We start from the raw sequence: 10,146 nt of genomic DNA, 5'->3' as shown, positions 1-10,146 counted from the left end.
AAGAAATGGAGAAAAGAAAGCGGCGGGCGGGCGGCGGTGTTGTGGCTGCGCTGTTTGGATTGTCTCAGCCTTTTCCTGGCATCAGGCAGCACTGCTGACGGCCAAAGGGGTGGGAGAAGGAGGAGGGAAGGGGGGGGAAATGAAAAAAAGAATAAAAATAATAAAGATGGGCGAATGCTTGGAGGGCTCCGCAGGGCCCGGGATGCGCCGTGCGCCGGGGTCGGGAGGAAGGATGCTCCCATGGCTGCTGAGCTCAGCGTCTGTGCGTGTATTTTTAGCCCAGGGCCAAGCGGGGCTGTCAGCGGGGTGGTGGCCGTGTCACAGCCCCACAGGGATGGGGAGCATCTGCTTCAGGCCGTCCCCAGCCCTGCCGCCCTGTGACGGAGCCCCGGGGGTCCCCGTGAGCAGGGATGTGCCGCTGTGGTTGTGGGTTACAGCATTTGGGGACGGCCGTGCCTCAGTTTCCCCACGTCTCAACCCCTTTTTCCCTCTCCCAGATTCCGAGCAGAGCAGCAGTCCCCGGACGGGCATCGCCTCAGACCAGGAGGACACCAAGCCCAACACGCTGGGTAAGAGGGGACGCAGTGGGGACCCACGTGGGGTGCCAGCACCCTGATCTGTGGGGCGTTTGGGGACACGGTGGGGACACGTCACCCTGCTCTACGGGGCGTGCATCCCATAGCAGCTTAGCAGCTGACCGGGGATCTTGGGTGCAGCACGGACACATGTGGAAGGGGTGGGGGATGGGGCTCTGCCTCTTCTGGGTGCACAGGAGGAGATGTGGGTGCACAGGGCGTCGTGGGAGCCCCCACTCACGCTCTCCCCTCCCAAACACAGACTCCACAGACTTCCAGGAAAGCTTCGTCACCTCGGGGGTGTTCAGTGTCACCGAGCTCATCCAGGTGTCCCGAAGTGAGTGCCATCCCGGAGCCCCTTCCCCGGCACCCACCCTGCCGGTGCCGCCCTGGGGTGTCACTGTGCCCTTACCGATGTCATCCTCTCCCCACAGCGCCGGTGGTGACGGGCACGGGCCCAAATTTCTCCCTGGGGGAGCTGCAGGGCCACCTGGCCTACGACCTGAACCCCTCCAGCACGGGCATGAGGAGGACGTTGCCCAGCACCTCCTCCAGCGGGTGGGTGCCGCCGGGCGGCGCGGGGGCGATGCCGGGACCGGTCCAGGCACGGCTGTGTGGGACGGCATGGGCACGTCGGGTCCTGCCGTGTGCTGCCAGGCTGCCTGCACTGTGGGGTGGGTGGGGGGAAGCTGGGGGGGTGGGCTGCTGCACTGCTGCTTTGGTACCGTGCAGCCATTTGGGTACCCTGGCACGGTTTGGTACCCCGATATGGTCTTGGCAACGTGGTTCTGAAACCTGACGCAGCTTTGACATCCCAGAATAGTTTCAACACTCCGGTGTGTGGGTTTGGCAGCCCAGTATTGGGTTTTGCGTCCCGCCACCATTTCTTGCACCCCATCATGGTGTCAGCACCCCAGTGTGGTTTCTTCACCCCGGTGCTGTGTCAGCATCCGGCCGTGGGTTTGCATCCCAGCGCAGTTTTGCACCCCAGTGTGGTTTTGCCACCCTCTCCCCTCCACTGTTGGGTTTCGCACCCCAGGATGGGTTTTGCTCTGCACTGTGTGTTCACACCCTACCAGATTTTAGCACCCCAGATGCAGGGCTCGAGGCGCATCCCCATGGTCACAGCACGTCCCAGTGTCACCCCGGGGTTGGGGACCGTGGCACGCGGGCAGGATGGGCTCCGTGTGGCCGCCTCCCTTGGGGTCACCCTGCTGATATCCCAGCAGCCCCATAGCGTGGCAGGGGATGCTGACCTCTGGCTGTTCTCAGGAGCAAACGGCACAAGTCTGGCTCCATGGAGGATGACATCGACACGAGCCCCGGCGGCGAGTATTACACCTCGTCCAACTCACCCACGAGTAGCAGCCGCAACTGGACAGAGGACATGGAAGGGGGTGAGTGTGGGGCTGCCCCCTGTGGGGCTGCCGTGTGGCACGGCGGGTCGGGGCTTCCTTGCACAGGCTGTGGTGTTGCTGCAGGGCAGCGGAGGAGCTCTGTGTTGGTGCAGTGCTATGGGGCCCTTGGGGCAGAGGTGCTGCCAGCCCCCCACTGGGACACAGACCCTCTGTAGGTGTCGTGGGGCTGCTGTGGGATCCCCCCAATTAGACACTGACCCCCTATAGGTTCCTTGGGGCTGCTGTAGGATCCCCCCAATTAGACACTGACCCCCTATAGGTTCCTTGGGGCTGCTGTAGGATCCCCCCAATTAGACACAGACCCTCCATAGGTGCCATGGGGTTGCTGTAGGACCCCCCATTTCCTATAGGATCCATCCCATTTAGACACAGACCCCAATAGGTGCTATGGGGTTTCCTTGGGACCCCCCCATTTAGGCACATGCTCCCTATAGGGCCAGCCCCACAGCAGCCTCTCCCAGCCCCACAGCTGCCGTTTGCACTGCGGACAGATTTCTTTCTTGCTTTGCTTTTTTTTTTTTTTTCCTTTTTTTTTTTTCCCTTTCCTGTCTAGACAGCCCCAATTAGCTGTTCATTAAGAAAAGGGGGGGCTGGGGTGGGTTGGGCTAATTAAAGCGATGCTGCGGGGCTGGCACGGCGGCTCCCACGCCCTGGGGCACCTTATGGGCAGCTGAGCCCCCCCTGCTTTCATCTCCCCCCCCATCCCACACCCCAATGGTAGGATGGGATCCACACCCCACGGACCCCATCCCACAGCTGTGGGGTGCCTGGGGAGCAGAGCAGGGGGCACAGAGCCCATCGGAGAGATGAATGGGATTTTGTGTGCTGTGGGAGAAAAACCCTTCCCAATGGGGTTTTCATCCCAGAGTGGTATTGTCCTCTTGGTGATGTTCTCAAGTGCTTGGGGTCTGTTCCCCAGTGCCTGCTGTAGGTCACTGTGCTGCCCCACCACAAGCTTGGCTGCCCTAAATGTGGGGTCAACCCCACAGCAGCCCCCAGACCCCATATGGGTGCCCATAGCAGGGCACTGTGTGCTCTGTGTTCGGAGAACTGTGCCCCATATGGACTGTGCCCTATGAGGAGCAGCGACTGTGCCCAACATGTGCCAGGGTCTGTGCTCCCTGTGGACCAGGCTCTGTGCCCATATGGGCTGGAGATTGTGCCCTATACAGGCCGGGGCCTGTGACCCAAAGAGTGATGGGCTGTGCCCCATACAGAAGATGGTCTGTGCCCTATATGGCCCTTTAACTGTTCCCCATGTATGCCAGGCACTCAGCCCTGTGTGTACCAGGGATTGTGCCAAATATTGGTCAGGGATTGTGCCCCAAATAGGCTGCGGTCTGTGCCCCATATGGGCTGGAAATGGTGCCCTTTATAAACCAGGAACTGTGCCCCATATGAGCCAGGGTCTGTGCCCCATATGGGCCGAGGGCTGTGCCCTATGTGGACCAGGAACACTGCTCCATATGGGCTGGGAATGGTGCCCTATATGAGCTGTGCCCCTTATGAGCCAGGGGCTGCGCACTATACAAACCAGACTCTGCGCCCCCAGCCTGAGGCCGTGTCATGAGGCCACGGAGGGGGCAGGAGGAGGTTGGCAGTGGGCTGATCCCATTGGGAAAGGGGGGGCAGCGGGACGTGCTCGGCGTGGTGGGCTTTACAGCAATCCTGTACTGGATGTTCCGGGAAATCCTCCTAACGCAGCGACTCAGACAGCACTAAACCCATTAGCAGCACCAGGGCCAAATGGCCGCGGCTAAAGCTGGGGGGATTAACCACCCACCCACCCCCACGGTTCAGGAAGCCAGCAGTGAGCCCCCACGTCCTGCCCCACATCGGGGCTCTGCGGGTGCCCACAGCGCCGTGGGGAGGGCGTGAAGCAAACACGGTGCACGTGCACGGACATATTGGTGCACAGTGACGTGCACAGCAGCGTGCTGGTGCACAAACGTGGTGAGCTCAGGGTCTCCGGCACACGGCCGTGCACACACACTGGTGCTGCTGCACAGCCACGCGCAGCCGCCCAGATGCACACGCAGCGTCGCACACCTGCCCCGATCTTTGCACGCGCACACGCACAAAGGTGCACAAGTGCAAAACACGGCTGCAAGCAGCTGCTGCAAACAAACGAGGCTGCACGCACAGCCCCCCCGTAGCACCCCGGCGCCGTGGGGCGCTCGGCCCCTAACACCACCACCCCCCCCCCCCGGCCCCCACAGGCATCTCCCCCAACGTGAAGACAGAGATGGACAAATCGCCCTTCAACAGCCCCTCGCCGCAGGACTCCTCACCCCGCCTGAGCAGCTTCACGCAGCACCACCGTCCCGTCATCGCGGTGCACAGCGGTGAGCCGGGGCTGTGGGGTGACGCGGGACCCCCGTGGGGTGACACGGGACCCCCGTGGGCTCTCGGTGACGCCGTCCTCCCCCTTCACCCCTCGTCCCTGTTCCACCCGCAGGTATCGCTCGCAGCCCGCACCCTTCATCCACGCTGCATTTCCCCACCACCTCCATTCTCCCCCAGACGGCCTCCACCTACTTCCCGCACACGGCCATCCGGTACCCGCCTCATCTCAACCCGCAGGACCCACTGAAAGATCTCGTCTCGCTGGCCTGCGACCCGTCCAACCAGCAGCCTGGACCGGTAAGGCTCCCACATCCCAGCGCCGCTCCCACCGCAGGGACACGGCCACCCCAGGGGGACGCAGCCATCCCTTGGGGACACGGCCATCCTGTGGGGACGGGGGAACCAAGAACCATCATCAGCGCGTGGCCGTGGGGATTTGTGGTGTCGCCGCACGGGGATGTGGGGTGCGATGCGGTGGGGACGTGGGGTGTGACGTGGTGAGCTGCTCCGCGGGGTGCCGGCACCCGGCGCTTGGGGTTTTGTGGCCCCAAATGAGCGTCGGCATTGGTTTGGTGCAGAAATGGAGTCGGCGCTTTGGTGGTTGGTGATGAGGTTGTGGGGCTGAGCCGTCACGTGGAAAGGGGGTGGGTTGTTGGGGGGTGGGCTGTGGGTGTGAGCGTCTGCAGAGAGGCACCGTCCTGGAGCTCCCCGTGCCCCGTCGGTCGGTGCGCCCTTGCAGCAGTTGGGGACCCGTCGGTCCGCGCCGCATCCTGCTGGGGGAGTCCTGGGGGAGAGGGGGGGTCCCGGGGACGGGGGGGGTCCTGCTGTGCGCCCGTCTCTGCCCCCCGCACATCCAGCATGCCGTGCACCGAGCGCCCTCTGCACAAACCGGCTCCCCGTGCGCCCAGCATGCCTCAAACCCAGCGTCCTCCGTGCTCCCGGCGCACCGGCAGCCTTCACGCCCCGCACCGTGCGCAGCTACCGCGCCGCGCAGCCCGCGGCCCCGGCCGTGCTGCTCGGGTGTAGCCAAGCACCCTGAGCTGTGGGGCACGAGCATCTGTGTGCCATGCATCCAGCGTCCTGCGCGCCCCATGCACCGTGCACACGGCGTGCCTTTCGCCCAGCACTGCGAGCGTCCCCTGCACCCCTCACCCCGTGCACCCAGCACCCCGTGCACCCCAGTCTCCCATCACCCTGCCTACCTGGCACTCCGTGCATCCTATGCATTGTGCACCCAGCACCCCGTGCACCCCACGCACTCCTCACTGTGCACTCTGTGCATGCAGCAGCCAGTGCATCCCATTCTCCCATCACCCCATGCACCCTGTGCACCATGAACCCAACACCCCCATGCTCCATGCATCACTCACGCTGTGCACCCAGCACGCTGTGCACCATGCAGACTGCACCTCATGCACGCCATGCACCACACACCCCATGCTTCCTGTGCACCATGCACCCAGCAGCTCAGGCACTCCATGCACCCAGCACCGTGTGCACCGTGCACCAGGCACCCCTTGCACCCTGTGTACCCGGCACCATTTGCACCATGCACCCAGCACACCATGCACCTCGTGCACCCAGCTCCCTGCACCACGCTCCCTTTGCACTGACACCAGTGGTGACCTCCATCTCTGCAGCACCCTGAAAGACCTGCGTACCGCAGCTCCGTCACCAAGCACAGAGGGTCCTGGGGACCCCCCCGCTCAGCCTCCCCGGGGTCTGACACCACGGTGTGGGGCACAGCCGCCCTTCCCATGCGGGGTCAGGCCGGATCGAGGCCGGCACTGTGATCCCCCCACCCTGTGACCCCCAGGTGGGGTTTCATCGGCGCCGTCAGCTCTGAGACCCAGCAAACTCGTGCCACCGAGGGCCGCGCCGCCCTCCCTAATGCCTTTGTGCTGTTTTTTGTGTTCTGTGTCTGTGTTGTGTCCCCAGTTAAATGGAAGTGGTCAAGTGAAAGTGCCCAGCCACTACCTGCCCACGCAGATGCTGGCACCGCCACCTCCCCCCGGCATGCCCCGCTTGGCCGTCTCTCCTGACACCAAATCAGCCACGACAACTTCGGAGGGAGGGACGACCTCACCGACATCACCCAGTAAGCACCCCCGCGGCGCCCGCCCACCCGCCGGCCCCCCAACCTCCTCCGGGATGCGTGCCACGAGTTTGCCAGGTCTCGGGCAGGGCGACCAAGGGCGCACGGCGCCCCGTTCTTCCCACCCCCTGGGGGGGTGTGGGGTTCCAAGTTGGTCCCTTGGACCGGCAGGAGCCTCGTGGCCCCCCCTGGGAGGCCGGCGGAGCAGGAGAAGGCGGCGGAGCCGTGAGCCCAGGCTGCGCCTCTCCGTGCCTCGGTTTCCCCAGCGGTGCTGCGGGGACGGTGCGGCGCTGGGCTCGGGGGGGGGCCCATATAGCAGGGTCCCCACCGGCTGCGGGGTGATGCTGGAGCGGGAGGGCTGGCCAAGCCCCCCCCGGATGTCAACACTGTGCTTCGTTAGCGGTGGCGGCTAATGAACTCAGCCCCCTGTGCTCTGTTCCTGGGGATTTCAATGCGTGGGGCTGCGGGGGTTTCAGGAGCGTGGTGGCGGTGGGGAACGTCCCCGTGTCACTGCACCAAGGGGGCACCACCGGGGGCCAACAGCCGGAGCGTGGGTGCTGAGCGTTGGTGGCGTTAACGTTTCGTGGTGGGATGTTTCAGCTCGTGGCCTGAGATCAACCACGGCCTCGGGGAGGGGGCTGGGCAGTGCCAGTCCCCCCCAGGCACAGGCTGGCTGTCCCGAGGGGACACGGAGCCCGCTGTCACCACCTCCATGGGGTCCCGTTGCCGGACCCCATCCCATGGTGGGCGCTGCGTGGCACTGTGCCCAGCGGCCGTGCCGTGGGGCCGGGCCCATCACCCAGCTCAGGGTGCCTGGGACGCCCATCCCTGCAGCGGGGGGTTGATGGCATTGCCACCCACAGCGCCGTTAATCAGCTCTCGTTTGTTCCCCAGCCTACTCTGCACCAGGCACGCCCCCTGCGAACCGTTCCTTCGTGGGATTAGGACCAAGGGATCCTGGGAGTATCTATCAGGCACAGGTGAGATGGGGCGGGTGCTGGGGGGACCCTGCTGCCTTCGCCCTGTGTGGCATCAGTGTGAGCGTCACCGCCGTGGGCACCGTGCTGTGGCAGTGCTGCAGCGGGCATTGCTGACTGGACCCTGCAACAGGGGGGCCTTGCAACAGGGGGCATCACTGCTGTGGTGCTGCAGCTGTGGGCAGTGCAGTAGTTGGATAGCACTGCCTTGGTGCTGCAGCTGTGGGCACTGCAGCAGTGAGCATTGCTGCCGTGGTGCTGTAGCTGCAGGCATTGCAGCCTTGGCGGCACTGCCATGGTGCTGCAACCTTGGGCATTGCAACTGTGGGCTTTGCAACCATGGTACTGCAGCTGTCATTGCAATAGTGGGCATCACTGCCTGGTGTTGCTGCTGTGGGCTTTTGCTGCCATGGTGCTGCAACCATGGGCATTGCAACTGTGGGCTTTGCAACCGTGGGCATTGCAACCATGGTGCTGCAACTGTGGGCATTGCAGCTGTAGGCATTGCAGTAGTGGGCATCACTGCCGTGGTGCTGCAGCTGTGGGCATTGCAGCTGTGGACGTTGCAGTAGTGGGCATCATTGCTGTGGTGCTGCAGCTGTGAACACCACTGCTGTAGAGCTGCAACTGTAAGCACTGCACCGGCAGGCATTGCTGCTGTGAGCGCTGCACCGATGCCATGGCATCGCAACCGTGGTGTTGCTGCCGTGGGCATCAGCACTGCGCTCTTGCAGACGTGGCATTGGCACCATGGGCATCGTGGTGTCACCAAGGCATCACTGCCTCAGGCACTGCAGCTGTGGCACTGCCACCACGCTGTTACTGCTTCGGGCAACGCCGCGCCGCCAGGCGGGCAGCAGCACTGCAGGCACTGCAGCCGTGGGGATTTGGGCTGTGGGCATCGCCGCCGTCCGACCGCCGCCGTGGGCACAGCCAGCACTGTGAGCATCGTCACCATTGTCACTGCAGCGTCCCCAGCGTGGGCACAGCCATAGCAGGGGGTCTCCAGGTGACCCCCCCCTTGGCCACGTCCCCCGTCCCACTGCAATACAGCCACGGCCCCGTGGCATCACTGGGCACAGGGACGCCCCCACTGAGCAACGTGCCACCCCCAGCGGGTCCCTGCAATGACTCTGGGTGTCTCCATAGCTGGGTGTGAGATTGAGGGGGGGGGACACGTTGGGGAGCGGGGATCGGCTGAGACCCGGCGCGCTCGGTTCATGTGTGGAGGGGCCAGGAAGGGTTAAGGGAAACGGAGGCCCCCGAGCTGTCTCGTTGCCAACGGAAACCAGACATGAGGTCATCGGGGATGAACTTGGACTTGGGGAGGCTGGAGACAATGGGAGAGCAGTGGGGGGCCCCCCCCCCCCCGCCCCACCCCTGAGGAGCTGGGGACAGCGCTGTCCCCAAGGGGAGAACCCTGGGGGTGTCACCGCAGCGCCTTGGTGGGGTGAAGCCATCCCCAAAATCGCCGTGGGGAGGTGGGGGGGGGGTGGTTTGGGGCACGGTGGCCCCAAAATGGGGATTTGCTCGGTGGGGTGGCACTGGTGGGGACAGTGTGGGGTGGTGGGGACCCGTCTTGCTGCTGGCAAAAGGGAAAGCTGGGCAGGGGATGTGGGGACATGGAGGGGCACAGAAATATGGGGACATGGGGACGTGGAGGGGACACAGTGATGCGGGGACATGGAAGGACACAGTGACAGAGGGGCATGGTGACATGGATGGGCAGAGAGATATGGGGACATGGAGGGGTACAGTGATGTGGGTCTTGGGGGTGTGGGGACACTGAGGAGCACAGTGACATGGGGATGTGGGGACATGGCGGGGCACAGAGATATGGGGACGGGGAGGGTCAGAGTGATGTGGGGATTTGGGGACGTTGAGGAGCACAGTGACATAAGGGCATGGAGACGTGGAGGGGACACAGTGACATGGAGGGGCATAAATACAGGGACTTGGGGACTGTTGAGGAGCACGGTGACATGGGCATGTGGGGACATGGAGGGGCACAGTGACATGGTGACATGAAGGGTCACAGTGATGTGAGGTCTTGGGGACGTGGGGATGTGGATGAACACGGTGACATGAAGGGGCACAGGGATGCAGGGACATGGAGGGACTTGCAGGGGCACAGGGATGTGGGGACTTGAGGTCATGCGGATGTGGATGAGCACGGTGACACGGGGACATGGAGGGCTGCGGTGACTTGAGGACGTGGAGGGGTGGAGTGGCATGGTGACGTGGAGGGGGCACAGCGATGTGGGGACCGGGGGACGTGGAGGGGCACACGGTGACATGGGGCGCAGCGTCATGGGGATGCGAAGGTGGCGCGGTGACCTGGGGACGTGGTGACATGGAGGGGGGCACGGTGACGTGGGGATTTGTGGACGTGGGGGGGGGGGGGGGGGCCCCCACGGTGACACGGAATCGCGAAGGTGGCACGGGGACACGGGGACACGGTGGCACGGCGCGGGAGCTCCTGGATGCGCAGCAGCCCCAGCACGGCTGGTCGCGGGCTGCCAGCGCAGCGGGGCCGGCAGCACGGGGGACAGGAGATGTGGCCCAGCGCCGCCGGGTGAGGGCGTCCATCCCCCCCTCCGCCTCCACTCGGGGCTGCAGCACTAACGCCGCCTCTCCTTCTCTCTGCAGTCCTGGTACCTGGGATAGCGCGGCCGTGCCACCCTTCGCTCCCTTCTCCTCTGCTTTAGGCACCCTGAGAGGACCCCCCCCCCCCC

General features: G+C 64.4%; 1 protein-coding gene across 3 annotated transcripts; it reads left to right on the top strand.

Moving 5' to 3' along the window:
• The first annotated feature begins 319 nt into the window (after positions 1-319).
• Positions 320-10,146, top strand: LOC122158564 (nuclear factor 1 C-type-like). 3 transcript variants are annotated; one of them, XM_042815299.1, is made up of 9 exons: positions 320-569; positions 838-912; positions 1,010-1,133; positions 1,848-1,972; positions 4,213-4,338; positions 4,452-4,636; positions 6,278-6,437; positions 7,329-7,414; positions 10,061-10,139. In XM_042815299.1, exons 1-9 carry the CDS (start codon positions 335-337, stop codon positions 10,076-10,078), a joined length of 1,134 nt encoding a protein of 377 aa, XP_042671233.1. In that variant the 5' UTR covers positions 320-334; the 3' UTR covers positions 10,079-10,139. The 3 variants fall into 3 exon arrangements, with proteins under 3 accessions (XP_042671233.1, XP_042671234.1, XP_042671235.1); XM_042815300.1 differs by lacking the exon at positions 6,278-6,437 and having other exon boundaries at positions 10,061-10,144; XM_042815301.1 differs by lacking the exons at positions 6,278-6,437; positions 7,329-7,414 and having other exon boundaries at positions 10,061-10,146.

Source organism: Centrocercus urophasianus, unplaced genomic scaffold, assembly GCF_019232065.1.
Source record: "Centrocercus urophasianus isolate 14NV4802_14NV808 unplaced genomic scaffold, USGS_Curo_1.0 seq_1479, whole genome shotgun sequence".
Lineage (NCBI taxonomy): Eukaryota > Metazoa > Chordata > Aves > Galliformes > Phasianidae > Centrocercus > Centrocercus urophasianus.
This window is presented reverse-complemented; position numbering and strand designations above follow the sequence as displayed.

What these genes read in the sequence shown, in the direction of transcription:
- LOC122158564 (XM_042815299.1), top strand. Translation starts at nt 335, where the DNA reads ATGGGGAGCATCTGCTTCAGGCCGTCCCCAGCCCTGCCGCCCTGTGAC. An exon ending in GACAGAGGACATGGAAGGGG is followed by an intron (nt 1,973 to 4,212) that starts GTGAGTGTGGGG and finishes CGGCCCCCACAG; the next exon opens with GCATCTCCCCCAACGTGAAG. An exon ending in CCAACCAGCAGCCTGGACCG is followed by an intron (nt 4,637 to 6,277) that starts GTAAGGCTCCCA and finishes TTGTGTCCCCAG; the next exon opens with TTAAATGGAAGTGGTCAAGT.